The sequence below is a fragment of the Rousettus aegyptiacus genome, unplaced genomic scaffold, assembly GCF_014176215.1.
Source record: "Rousettus aegyptiacus isolate mRouAeg1 unplaced genomic scaffold, mRouAeg1.p scaffold_m13_p_9, whole genome shotgun sequence".
NCBI lineage: Eukaryota > Metazoa > Chordata > Mammalia > Chiroptera > Pteropodidae > Rousettus > Rousettus aegyptiacus.
This window is the reverse complement of record NW_023416312.1, coordinates 30136701-30151471: the sequence shown is the minus strand read 5'-3', so window position 1 is coordinate 30151471 and position 14771 is coordinate 30136701. Positions and strand designations below refer to the sequence as shown.

General features: G+C 38.1%; 1 protein-coding gene across 6 annotated transcripts in view; it reads right to left on the bottom strand.

Annotated features, from left to right (window-relative positions):
- Window positions 1-6672: 6672 nt before the first annotated feature.
- The window catches only part of JADE3 (jade family PHD finger 3), a 136511-nt gene continuing 128412 nt past the window's right edge, over window positions 6673-14771 (bottom strand). For all 6 annotated transcript variants that reach the window (XM_016127791.2, XM_016127792.2, XM_016127790.2 and 3 more), the window contains 3 exons: window positions 13286-13756; window positions 11703-11820; window positions 6673-9748 (listed from right to left, as the gene is read on the bottom strand). In XM_016127791.2, the coding sequence (XP_015983277.1) occupies window positions 8835-9748; window positions 11703-11820; window positions 13286-13756 (1503 nt within the window). In that variant the 3' untranslated portion in view covers window positions 6673-8834. The remainder of the gene's footprint in view (window positions 9749-11702; window positions 11821-13285; window positions 13757-14771) is intronic.

Here is a 14771-nt window from a genome sequence, read left to right as displayed (position 1 = left end):
CAGAAAATTAATCCTGGGCAGAAGTTTCCCACTTCTGCCTTCAGCAGTTTCTGGAGGGGTCCTAAGTTTTCCTGTTTTGTGTCCCAATGGAAAGGCTGTCCAGTAGTCAGGATAAAGTGATGTCTTTCTTTTAAGTTGGGAAACATGAACTTGAGTATCAGTACCTTGGGGTTGTATTGCTGTATTAGTTGCTAACAGTACCTGATGTCTTTTCTTTGGAGGTTCAAGGGCAATTTTTCTGATGCCTTTTCAGAAAACCAAACCTTTAGGTTTGAGATCATGCAGAGGCAGCTTAGGTGGGTGTTTTTAAAGTGCAGCTTGTACCTACCTGCTGGTGATAAAGCTGGAGGTATTGTATGAGTTCCCTGCAGTAATTAATTGTATTAGCTTGTAATAGGGTAGAGTCTAGGATTGGAAGTGCTTTCCAAATGTGTGGGGCAACCCATTATTAACTCAGAAGGAGACAATTTGTGGATTCGAGAGTGGAAAGATCTTGTTACCATCAAGGAAAATGGCAAAACTCTGGGCCATGGATGTTCAAGAGGTTTCCGAGAACTTTGATAATTTTGGTTTTAGAATTCCATTAGTTCTCTGCACTTTTCCTGAATTTATGGATAAAAACAGTGCCATTCTAGGAAATAAGAATAAAAAGTTACATTTAGTGACCAATGTTTTGTATCTTCTTTTTACTTAGAAACTTTCCAGTCATCCAAAGATTATTTATTAACTTAATCATTTGCTTAAGGTCTAAAGGTTAGTTAGGATCTAGAAATTTCAATTTCAGCGAATATGTTAAATCCTTGTGATTTGTAGCAATTTAAGAATTTCATATTTAACTCTTTAAAAATACGTTATCATTCCACTTAGTTGTTGATACACACACACGCACATGCACACACACATACACAAATACATGAATTTATGGCAACAATGGTGATTTAACTTGTAAAACCAGTGTGGGTAATTAAGAAAGTTTAAAGTAACCCTGGTTTTGTACAAACCAAAATATTTTGCTGACATTATTTTTAAATGGCAAACTAATTTTTAAAGACTCCCAGTCATATTAAAAGCTCTTCTTTATCTTGGAATTAAGTTCTTTTCTTGTAACTGGAAAAACAAAGGCTATTATATAAATACACTTTTCAGTTTCCACAAAAAGAAACATGACTTAATATTTTCTTTTCTTCTTTTAAATATTTTTGAAAGTTTACCTGGACTAGATATTCCTAGAGTGTACTCATAACAACCAAGTGTTTTTTTTTTTTTTTGATCAGTTAACCATTAAAGTTTCCCAACAGGATGAAAAAGAGGGAGAGGAACAAACAAATGAACATAAAACAGGGAGCTGGCTTCAGACAAATATGAAATTATCATTGTCAAAAGCTAACTATGTTCCTTTTTGGAGAGAGAGGAATGTATGGATATAGAAACTTCATTCTGAGAAACGAGAGAGAGAGAGAGAGAGAGAGAGAGAGAGAGAGAGAGAGAGAGAGAGAGAGAGAGAGAGTAGGGGGGAGGGAGGGGGAGGGAGAGGGAGAGGGAGAGGGAGAGGGAGAGGGAGAGGGAGAGAGGGATATATGTTGATTTTACAGCTGGTTTAGACAATAACTTGGGCCACTGACCATTTTACTAATCCAAATAATTTTAAAGCTATCATTCATTAATTCTTGAAATATAGAGATGAAGCTAACATAGTTTTGTATATTAAAAAATAGGACCTCTCTTTTAGACAAAAACAATCTCATGAGGGTTTCTTTCATTTTTGTTTTAAGGTGTCTCTTAAATGAACAATTTTGTTCATGTTAAAAATTCTCCAATGTGGCCATGGTAATTTCGAATTGACTCTGAATAAATTATGCCATGTAGTGACCATGATAGCAGGAAAATATGAAGGAAGCAGGTGTTTAGTAGAGAAGAGTTGCAGTTTTAGATTCAGAAGACTCCATGAGAACTTCCACAGGCTTTAAGAATGGTGCTTGTGCAATCTTGTGTCTCTAAAGCCCAACTAAAGGCCAAGCATTACCCATCAAAGGCTGCATAAAACTTCTGCTTCCAGGCTGATGAAACAAAATTCTTAGGGACACAAAGACACAACTGAAGAAGTTCTTTTAAGGTTTTATTTTAATAGCTTCATTGATGTACCATAGACATACAATAAACTGATATATAGAGATGAACTATAATTTGATTAGTTTTGACATATGTACACATGCTCGAAACCATCACCATCATCACAATAATGAATATATCCATTACTCTCAATAGTTTCCTCCTGCCCCTTTATTGTCCCTCATTTCTGTTCCTCCATGCTTCTAACTTCTAGGCAACCACTGATCTGTCACTCTAGATTAGTTTTCATTTTCCAGATTTTTATATACATGGAATTATACATTATGTATTCTGTTTTGTCTGGCTCTTTTCACTCAGCATAATTATTTTGAGATTCATTTATTTTGCTGTTCGTAGTTTATTCCTTTTTATTAATGAGATATTCCACTGTATGTAAATACCACAACTTGTTTATCCATCCAAATGCTGATGGACATTTAAGTTGTTTCCAATTTCGGCTATCACAGATAAAACTACAATGAACATTTGTATACTAGTCTTTATATGAACATTTGCTTTCATTTATCTCAAGTAAATATTTATAAGCAGAATGGCTGGATCCTATGGTAAGTGTATGTTTAACTTTGTAAGAAGCTTCCTGTTTTCCAAAGTGGTTGTGCCATTTTACATTCCCACTTGTGTATGGAGTTCCAGTTCTATACATCTTCAGCGTCACTTGGTATGTTTTTTTTTAATTTTAGCCATTCTTATAGGTGTGTAGTGGGGTCTCATTGTGGTCTAACTTGCATTTCCCTAATGACTAATGGTGCTGAGGATCTTTTCATGCATTTGCCATGTGTATGTCTTCACCAAAGTGCCCATTGAGATTGCTCATTTTTTATTAAACTATTTTCTGGTTATTTTGAGTCCTGACGTATTTAGGATACCAGGCCCTTATCAGATATGTGATTTGCAAATCTTTTCTCCCATTCTGTGACGTCCCTTTTCTATTAACAGTGTCTTTCAAAAAGTAATTTAATTTTGATGGTCTCATTTACCAGTATGTTTGATGGAAAGTGCTTTGGTGTCATATCTAAGAAATCTTTGCCTGAGGCCCTAAAGGTTTTTTTCTTTGTTTTTGTCTAGAATTTTTATAGTTTTAGGTTTTAAATTTAGGCCTTTGATCCATTTTTAATTGATTTTGTATGCAGTATGAGGTATGGATTGAGGTTGTTTTATTACATATGGGTATCCAATTGTTCCACATTTTTTGGGAAGAGGATTGTTGAAGACAATCCCTTTTTTACTAAATCTATGTGCACCTTTGTTGAGGATCAGTTGCCTACATATGTGAGTCTGCTTCTGAATTCAGTCTGTTCCATTGATCTACATCTACATGCCATTATTTACACCAATACCACAGTTTTGATCACAAACTAGCTTTTTAAGTCTTGAAATTGGGTAGTACCAATCCTCTAACTCCATTCTTCTCATTCTAAGTGGTTTTCCCTACCTTAGGTCCTTTGCACTTTCATATGAATTTTAAAATCGGTTTGTCAACCCCTCCCACCCTTCTCCCCAAAATAAAAACACCCTGGGGTGATTTTGATTGGAATTGCATTGAATCTATAGACCAATCTGGGGATAACTGACTTCTTAATAATATCGAGTCTTCTAATCCATGGGTCCCTGACCCCTGGGCCACATACCAGTACCGGTCCATGGACTGTTAGGAACCAGGATACACAGCAGGAAATGAGTGGTGAGCAAGGGAAGCTTCAGCTGTATTTGCAGTCACTCCCCAGTGCTAGCATCACAGCCTCAGCTCCATTTCAGATCGTCAGGCATTAGATTCTCATAGGAGTACCCATTCCTGGTGCTAAAAATGTTGGGCGCTGCTATTCTAATCCATGAACATGATATATATTTCTTCACTTATTTATGTCTTCTATTTCTCTCAGCAATGTTTTGTAGATGTCATTGTACAGGTCTTTCACACCTTTGACAGGTTTATACCTAAGAATTTCACATTTATTGGTGCTAATATAAATGCTATTATTTTTAAAATTTTAATCTCTGATTGGTACTTGCCAGTATATAAAATACAACAGATTTTTGTAAATTGACATTTTATTCTGCAGCCTTGCTGGACTCGTTAGTTCTGGTAGCTTCTTTTTTGTAGATTCCACCTTATTTTCTACATAGAAAATCATGTCATCTGAGGAAAAAAGAGTTATATTTCTTTCTTTCTAATCAAGATGCCTTTATTTCTTTCTCTTGCCTATTGCGCTGGCTAGAAATTCCAGTGCAATGTTGAAGAGTAGTGAGTGCGGACATTCTTGTCTTATTCCTGATCTTAGGGGGAAAGCATTGTATCTATCACCATTAAATATAATGTTAGCTATAGGATTTTTAGATTCCTTTATTGGGTTTGGGAAGTTCTCCTCTAAGTTTCTGAGCATTATTATCAGGAATGGATATTGAATTTTGTCAAATGCTTTTTATGTATCTATTTATATGGTGAATTACATTGATTGTTTTTGAATGTTAAATCGATCTTTTTGCATTTATGGGATAAATCTCACTTGGCTATCGTTATGAAGTGAATGTTCTTGTTCCTCCCCAAATTCATACATTGAAGCCCTAGCCCCCAATATGATGGTATTTGGAGGTGGGGTCTTTGGGAGGTAATTAGGTTTCAATTAGACTGTGGGGGTGGGACCTTCATGATGGGATTAGCACCCTTATAGGAAGAAGAGATTTCTTTCTCCACAAATACACACCTATAAAAGGCCATGAGAGAGCATAGCAAGAAGGTGGCTGTCTACTTAGCCTGGAAGCAGGCCCTTACCAGACATGGAATCTGCTGGAAGCTTGATCTTGGACTTCCCAGCTTCCAAACTGTGAGAAATAAACTTCTGTTGTTTAAGCCACCCAATCCATAGATTTTTTGTTACAGCAGCCTGAGCTAAAGCATCAGGATGTATTATTCTTTCGCTACACTGTTGGGATTCCATTTGCTAAAGTTTTAAGAACTTTTGCATCTACTTTTATGAAGAATACTGGTCTAAAATTTTATCAGGTCTTTGTCCAGTTTTGGTATCAGCATAATGCTTGTCTCCTGAAATGAGTTGAGAACTATTCTTTCCTGTTCAACTTGTTGGAAGGTGGTGTAGGATACTGTTATGTAAATGTTTGTTAGAATCTACCAGTGAAGTGATTTAGGCCTGGAGTTTTCTTCATAAAAAAGTTTTTACTACAGATTTATTTAATAATAAAGAGCATTTCAGGTTATTTCTTCTTGAATGTGCTCTGGTAGTTTGTGTCTGAGGGGATTATCCATTTCATCTTTATGGTTAAATTTACTGGCATAAGGTTGTTCATAACATTCCCTTATCTTTTTAATATTTATAGAATCTGTAGCAATGTCATTTTTCTTATTTTTAGTATTGGTAACTTGCCTTTTCTCTTTTTTCCTGATTAGTCAGTCTCACTAGAGGTTTATCAATTTATCTTCTCAAAAATCTAGTCTTTTGGTTTCAATGATTTTCTCCTCCCTAGTTTACTGATTTCATCTCTGACCTTTATTATGTCCTTTCTTCTACTTACTTTGGATTTCATTTCCTGTTTTTTAGAATTTCTTAAGGTGGAAGGTGAGGTCATTGATTCGAGAACCTTCTTTTCTAATATAGGCATTTAGTGCTATAGAATTTCCCCAAGGTTCTGCTTTAGCACCATCTCACAAATTATGTTTTCTTTTCATTCAGTTCAAAATGCTTTCTAATTTTCTAAGTTCTTCTTTGACTCATGTATTAGAAGTGTTTAGTTTCCAACAACTGGATTTTCTAGAGATGTTACTGATATCTAATTTCACTCTATTGTGGTCAGAGAACACTTTGATTTGAATCTTCTTACATCTATTAAGACTTGTTTAATGGCCCAGAATGTGTATCTTGGTAAATGTTCCGTTTGCATTTGAAAAGGATGTATATGCTGCTGTTGTAGGGTAGAGTGATAATTGTTAATTTAAATCTAAGTGGTTGATAGTTTTGTTCAAATCTCCTATGCCCTTATTGATTTTCTGTGTACTTTTTCTGCTATCGTCATAAACTATAATTTGTGGATTTGTCCATTTCTCTGTGCAGTTCTCTCAGTATTTTCTTAATGCATTTTGAAGCTGTGTTATTAGGTGTATAAACATTAGGATTTTTATACCCTCTTGATGAATTTGCCTGTGTATATTAATACAGCCACTCCAACTAGAATCAATATTGTAAAGATGTATATTTAAGTGATGCCTGATCTAAGTCTCCTGAACTTTGTGATTGTAGATAGGATCCATTTCCCTGGTGATTTTTTAAACGATGATCCTGAGGTTTTGTTTTATCAGCCTAATGAACTCCTGAATTCTGAGTAGAGTCCAATCTCTGGAGTTATCTTTGATCCCTGGTATTGACATGAATCATGAATCTGTGCTTTTAAACATTCAATTTCTCCTCCTCCTCTTTCCTTTCCTCCCACCATGTTTTGTTTAATGAATAAGATTTTTTAAATATAAAAGGCACACATGTAAGATTTTCTAAAACCCATAGGCCAGAATAAAAATCACCACACTGACAGAAGTTAGCAGTTTTTATAATTTAATGAAAAATTATTGGTAAAAAGGTGACATTTGAAAAAAAGACTTGAGTTTATCTTGGAAAACTGGACTATATAAGACAAAATGAAAAAAATAACAAAGAAAGTTAAGAGGTAATACTTCAAACAACAGCAAAATGTAGCAAATACATTTTGGGGCAATTGAAATTTACACAACTGAAGGCTTCTTCATTTAGGAAAATCCTGTAAAAATACCACAACTATATTTCCCTGACTGAAATCATTTTAGTCAATACTTTCCCAATGGCATTACATATGGAATTTGGCTGAAGCACTTTTTCAACGTTTGCTTTTCCTCCACTCAGAATTGAAAGTTATGAAAGGACATCGGCTACTGTACTGGCCTCTAATAGGAGTTGATAACACAGTTCCATTATCATTTTACTGCCATGAGTGTCAAATTAATATCTACCCCAGGAGAACTAAAAAAAAAAAGTACAGAAACCTAGTACATAAATAGGAGAAATTCTATTCCTCCTTTGGATAATCCATAACTTTTTCCATTCAAACAAAATACAGGACATCTCTCACATGTTAGAGCATGTTCACACATGTACACAGGTATAAAAGAAACACACTGAAGGTATGACCAAAGAAGAGGCAAAATACAGAAGTTTCCAGAAAAGGAGGCAAAAACAAAAGCAAAGAAATCCATTAACAAGGCGATTAAAAGTGGGGAGAGGAAACTGCTGTTTCCCATATTGATGGTGAGAAGAGGAGCCCCCCGCCTTTATTGACTGGTGCCTACTGCAGCTGGGTTGTTTTACCAGTAAGCAAATTAAAAAACCTCAAATGGCTTCTTTTCTCTGAAAATTCTCACTATACCTTCCCAAACTAGAAGAGAATATTAACTTAAGGCTAAGAAGAAAAGAGAGCAGAGAATTATAGTTGGCTTCACATTTTAAAATGTAACATTTTCCACTTCTTTAAATGGGAAGCAGACATGTTTTATCATCCCCAAATGTAGTAATTCTCTTCCTCCCCCAAATTAATCAAGGCTGATAATTTGGGAACAGGGAATAAGCAACTTCTGAAAAATGGCTCCAGCCTTTTTGTTTGGGAAATTGCTTCGAATTCAAAGTTGGTACAAAGCTAAATTATATCCATGTGTTAAACACATGCTTTCAAATTCTGTTTGACAATAAAAATCTGTTTCAAAATTAAAGCAGGTAAGAATACTAAACCTCTGTGCATTTTATTATATTTTAATTATACCTCAATAAAAATTTTATAAACATTAAAGCAGGTATACAAAAACTGTCAGCCGAACTTATTTAAGTCAAACTTATTTGAAAACAATAACACAAAAACCCTGACCTGGTACAAATCTCCCAGAAATGGTCTCATTTTGGGAAAGGCTCTGGGATCCTTCATAAATGCCTATGCTGAGAGAATCAGAGCATTTTCCTTGGAAGTAGTACTTTTTGTAAACACTATCCAAAAGTTAGCCTTTTATGCTTGTTAGCTGGGTGAAAGAGTTACAAGTGTGTCCCCAACAAGCAAGTCTAGGAACAGGCACTGGACACTTATAAGCATCAGGTGTATTGGCTTGATAAATTAAAATCTTTTGAAAGGAACTCGACCTTCCACAGAGCAAAGGAAGAGGGTAATGAGTCTGACAGTATCTGAGATGTTGGTCCCTGGTCTTTCCCTGAGGAGGGTTTCCAGACACCAGTGGAGTTACAAACTTCCTACAGACAGGAGCTCTGGGAGTTATATGCTGTAGCTTCAAAAGATAAGTTTTAGTGTCTGATAATCATGGTCTCTTGTAAATCCATTAACAATGCAGATTCTTAATACATATGCATATCAATGTATTAATATAACTGGAAAGTTGCTCCAAAGTAATTACTGAATACTCTGGGCCTAGCTGTTCTCAACAATCTCTGGCACAAAAAAAAAGAAAGAAAGAAAAAAAAAACTGTGGACAATCTGCAATTCTTATAACGTGCTTATGAAAACCAGCCTTGAAACTGGTTCAGAAACTGCAAGCCAATTTATTGTGGAAACATTTTATTCTTTTCTCTATAATTTCTCCCAACATATGTCAGAATCCTTTTAATGTATGGTTTTTCCATAATATATGAGGCAAAGGCAAAGACTGAGTTATCCTTGGAAACTGTCAATCACCTCTGCATTGAACTATGGGAAAGAGGATATGTCTTACTTTTACTGTGGGACTCCCGTCTAGAGTCGTGGGGAGGATTTTCCCTGTCTGAGCTGTCTCTCCTTACTTTGACTTTCTCTTTACTCCCATCACTTTCTGCTTCTGAATCACTCAGCTCCAAATCTGGGCAATAGCCATCATTTTCTTGATATGGAGCTCTCCCTGCAGACCGCCTGACAAGCTGCTTGCCCCAGAGCTGCTCCCTGGGGTTAATATTCTTGGTTGGCTTCCCATAGCTCTGGAGGTCCTCTGTGGTCCTCACACACCTGTTGGTGGCCTCCTTAAAGGACCTGCTGAAGTGTTCCACGGTAGATTTTCTAAAGCTGCTGCCCTGACTGGCCAGGTGGGAGCCGAGCATGGACTCCTGGCTGCGGAACATCTCACTCGAACTGTCTTTTTGGGTGACATCCCCAGACCAGCTGCCCTCCAGGCCATTTGATTTGGCAACCTTGGAGTTAGGCTGACTTTTCCCATTCCCAATGGAAGACTGCCCATGAAGGGCAGCGTGAAGGACCAGAGGCTTTCCCTGTGACTGCCCATGACAGAACTCCGAAGATGGAGTTTTCCAAGCAGGACTGGGATCCTTTGTTTCACTCCTAGAATGGCCAAGACTGGCCAGCAAACAGTTATTCTTGCTCTCTAATGGATACCTCGGGTATGATTTCATTCTCCTGTCTAGTGATTCCTGAGGCACTTGCGTGCTCCTTATATTCTGAACAGGGGAGTTGCTGTCAGGAGAGAGGGGTCCGTGATCAGGCTCCATGGAGCTGCTTCGGCAGTCTTCTGGGGCTGATCTGGGCATTTTTAACTTTAAGGTAATTCTTGGTGGTGGGTAAAACAATGAGTTTTCTAGTGCACTTGTCAAAGGAAGTCCTGAGATCAAAAAGAAAGATTCATTTTAACAACAAATTTAAATAATAGCACATGTGCTCATGGCAGAGTGGGTTCACATATCCACTCTTCCAAACATCAAACAAGCACCTGTCTTTGATATGTATGTACATCATAGTATAGCAACTGGAGTGAGCTGAACCAGAGGCTGGAGTAGGGGAAAACTCAGCAACGCTACTGTTTGCTGTGTGACTCTCGACCTCTTTACCTCTGTTCTCCTAGACTGTAAAATGATCACAAAGACTAGTGCGCTGCCTCCTACAACCCCATTTCTACCCCTTCCATTTCTGAAAAGAATGTCACCAGCAATGACACACAAATAGGGTATCCTTATTTATGTGTCTGTGTGTGCATGCATGTGGGTACCACACATAACATTTCAGATCCCACCCTCCAATCTCTCCTGGTTATCATAAAGCAAGTCAAACACAAACCCTCAGGAATGTCAAATAGGCTTTGGTGGGTGAAGAGTATGTGAGTATGGGTTTTACCTGGCATAAGCAGAAGTGGTAGTGGGCAGTTCCTGTGTATTTTATGTCCTTAACCTAAAAAAATCTCTCCACTATGAATGATCATCATGGAGGTGTGGGGCAGGTTTTGTGGTGGCAAAACCAGCAGAAAAGAATCATGACATTTCTGCCAGTGGCCTGCTAGGTGCATGGCCTGGGGAATACTGGAAATCAGTTACCTAGGTATGTCACTTTACAGTCACATTTAGAACAAGTCTTCCTCTATTATTTTGAGTGCTCTAAAATGAAAAAAAGCACTTCTTGAATATGGACTTGACCTTTGCATATAGACTTGACCTTTGCTTATTACCATCTTAATGTAGCCTCACAAAAATGACATAGACAGAGGACAACTACTAGGTGCCCCAATGGGCAGCATGTGTTCCCTAAGGGTCCATGTTGAACACTTACAGCCCGCTTCTCTATGAGGGGCTGCCACCTGCTCATGCCACAAACAGTTATACGGCTGGCTCCTAACAATCAGAAGCCACATGGTCTAGGAGCCAACAGCATGCAGGAGGTTCTCCTGGCTGTCTTTTGGTTCTCCTTTTTTTTTGTCTGTCATGGTGCCCCTAAGCAGCCACGCTACCTCCTGCTACACCATTCTACTGTGACCCATGATACTAAAAAATACCCCAGAGTCTTTGATGCCCCTGACACCTCATTTCTGGGTGTCTCTCTTGCTCTACGGCTGCTTCTCAGCAGAAGCTACATTCCGAACACCCTGGCCAATTACCCCTGGTTATCCAAGCTCTGCCGCCACTCTTGGTGTTAAATAAGGAACAGGGAGGTTACAAATGTCACTGAATATGTGACATTTGTATGTTCAGCTAAAATTTAGCCAAGCTCCCCATGCTTAAGGCACTGTAATTATGCTCACCTGTCTCTCTCACCAATGGACAGCGTATCTTGCAGGCAGGGATTCTGTCTCACTGACTGCTCTATCTTCTAGCTCAGTTCTTAGTCCATCGTAGGTGCTCAACAAATATTAGTGAATAAATGAAGAGACAAGAATCCAGATCTCCTAACTTCTGGCTAAGGATTTGTTTTAACAGACTATGTTTAAGATGACTAGCCCTGGAATGAAATGTTTTCTGAAAACTAGGATTAGACACTATTTTCTTGATTTTTAAGAATCTGATGATTATAATTTCATCGCATCAACTAATGGCCCCATGTATCTTCCTAGAACCTAGGTTATTTGCCCTAGACCTGCAACTCCCCCAACCCCACCCTGGGATTTCCTGTCTTATGAGTTGACGGTGAAATGGACCATGTTATATCAGGGTGGACTAGAACAAATGAGATATTGGACAAGAATTTTGAAAGATTTTTAAGTGAAACAACTGACACAAAATTTAAGTTGTTAAAACAGAATGTAACCAGAATCTATACATTTTCTAGATCATCTTTGATATTTTGGTTACCTGCAGGCACTTCCTGGTTAAGTAGCTGGACTTGTAAACCGAAGATCTGTTCCTGTATTTTGTTGTGTGACAGTTTCAGCTTCTCCCTTCTGCTTATCATGTAGCATAAATTTCGGACCTGAAAGCCCAACCCCCAGGAAATAGAGATTTTTGTCATGTGCAAATGTGACAATTAAAATTGTTCAGCTAAAATTTAGACAACTAAAGTCAAGTGGGGAGGGGTGGTGAGGAGAGCAGAACCCAAAAGCTGAATAACGAGAGCCACTCCTCAGGAATTCATGCAGCATAATCAGTAGTGGGATCATAGTTCTCATCAATCAGCAGCACAAGCAAAATGCCCCAAAGCCACTTCCTGAAATCTATCTCCCTGTAGTATCCTGGACTTGATATTTATCTGCACAGCCAGGCTGGAAAGACTGAATGATGATTAAATATTTCAGCCTTCCTTTTAGATTCCTGTGTAAACAATGGCAATGCTGTATCCAGTACAATTTTGTGATGAGTGCTAGACTGGCTGGATAAAGGTCTGCTGGGAAGACTGGAAATGGCTAAAATTTTTGCTCACTCTTTCAGCTCATTCAAGTCTCCACAACCACAAGGGTAAAATCCTCCCTCTCATACTCCCCATCTGGACAAACTATTCAATCTTTTTGTGCCCTTGTTTATTCATCTGTAAGTAGGAATAATAATAACACTTACTTCATAGGAAAGTTAGGATTAAATGAATATTTATAAAGTGCTTAGAACGGTGTTGCTACACAGTAAGTGCTATATATGTATGAGTTAAATTTTTAAAATGTGAGCCAAATCTATTAGATCCCTTCCAAATTCTGGTAGCATAGGAAAAAACTAAGCCATCTGTATAATTATACTTGATTATAAAATTCTCTAGGGTAAACACAGGGCCTAACTTACCTTTGAACCCCTGCAGTATCAACTTAGTAGATATCTGATATATATGAGTTAAATGAAATTATCTGGTGCAGAGGCTCCCTACCAAGGATGATTTTGACCCCCAGGGGGCATCTGATAATCTGGAAACTTTTTTGGTTGTCATAACTGCGTATGTGTGTGTGTGGGGGGGTGGGGTTTGCTACTGGCATCTAGTGGGTTGACAGCAGGGATGCTACTAAATATCTTACTTACACTGTCCCCCACAACAAAGGAGAGTTCCCTACAACAAAGAACTATCCAGCACAAATGTCAATAGTGCTGAGTTTGAGAAACTCTGACCTAGTGCTTTCCTGAATAAAATTCATTCTTTTTTCAGCCTGCAATCTCATTAAATGTCAATAAAATATAACTGATCCAATTTAGGCTCAACAGTGAATATAAAGTAAACTAAATGAGGATTGACTTCAGATTTAAGGTTCATAAAGCATATGTGAGGTCTCTCCAATTCCCTGAATATGCCTGCCAAAATTTAAACAGAGCCCAATGTCTGGGGCCACAATAAAATCAGAAGATAAGCAACGACACAGAAGCTCACACTATAAATGAGCTGATCCTTAAAAAAATGGAAATGGAACCTCCATTTCTATGTAGGCTGAGACCTACACACTAGTCACAGCTGGTCACCTTACCCGCTCTAGGTCTTGCCGTAGATGCATAAACATTCTCATGCGAGTGTGAATACTCTCCTCTTTTGGCTGCACTAGGCAATTTCTTTCATCCTCCCTTGGAGGAAATAATGGCTTATTGAAGTTACTTTTCCGTTTCAGTTTCCAGTAGTTATAGATAAAGTCCACAGCTAGTATGGGCAGCCCCAGCTCGGTGGCCACATCTTCCACACTGACCAGGGTATAGAACTCTTCCTCCAGCTCTCGAAGCTTCTGTGCCCTCAGGCTGGTTTTCTCGCTTTTGGCCTGGCTCTGCTCTGCAGCCCGGTGTAGGGGGTGCTCGGCCTCCCCAAGTTTCAGCCTGTTTTGGCTGTGCTTGAGGCAGTATGATTTGAACTTCACTTCATCTCCCTCATCTAGGATGGTCTTCATCTCTAGACTGTGCTCAAAGGCACAGGTGACGTGGAAAGCAGTGATGCAGCTTTTCACTGAGCACTGCAGGAAGAAAAGATGTGTCAGGGCAGCAGGGCTGGGGGGAAGGGAAGCCCTATATCCTTGGGCCTAAACTGAGAGCTCATAGGAAACAAAGGAAAGACAGGGAGAAAGTTGGTTCTACATTTATCATGACAGGCTTTATAAGTAACTCAGGAAATCTGCTCTTATAGAACACAGCAAAAACAGAGGCAAAAAACAAAAAACCCAAAACTTCAAATTCCCCTTTAAGATTTCAGCTCAAGAATTAAGTTTGTCTGAGATATCTTCCTTGACCCCTGTAAAGAGTCATGCTGTACCTATTCTGTTTCCCACATAACCTTACTGTATGCTTCTATGACAGTACTTTTCCACACTGTACCTATTGTATAATGTCGAATCCCTCACCATAGCTCTTAAAGACATTCATCACACATCAACTACTGAACAAGCAGATGCTCAAGAAATGCTTCTGAACAAATTAAGTTTAAACAGTCAATTACTATTGCCAGAGCATCTACTGGTTCTAAAAAAGGCTACAGGAACTCCACTAAGTATCCTAACTTCTTGAAATTGTTCTTATAGAGTTGTGCTGTCTAACATGGTAGCCAATTAGCTATAAGCAGCTATTTAAATTTAAATTAATTAAAATTACACACAATTAAAAATTCAATTCCTTAGTCATACAAACCACATTCCAACCATACTGAACAGAACATATTTCTTTAACTTCAGAAAGTTCTATTGGACAGTATAGTTACAGACAATCTGAAATTAAGTTTATATTTTGCCATTCACAGATGCAACATATATGTTAAGTGTCTTTGTGTAGCACACACTGAGGATTCATAGGGACGCAGAGCAGGGAGAATCTGGCCCATGACTGCTATACTCCTGTGCTTCAGTTAGTCTCAATTACCATTTGTTATGGTTACAACACTACAGCTTTCTTTTTAAACATAAATGCATGGGTGCATTTATGTTTATGGAGAGGAAGGAGGGAAAACAATGAATTTGTTTCTAAGGATATAGTGGGAAT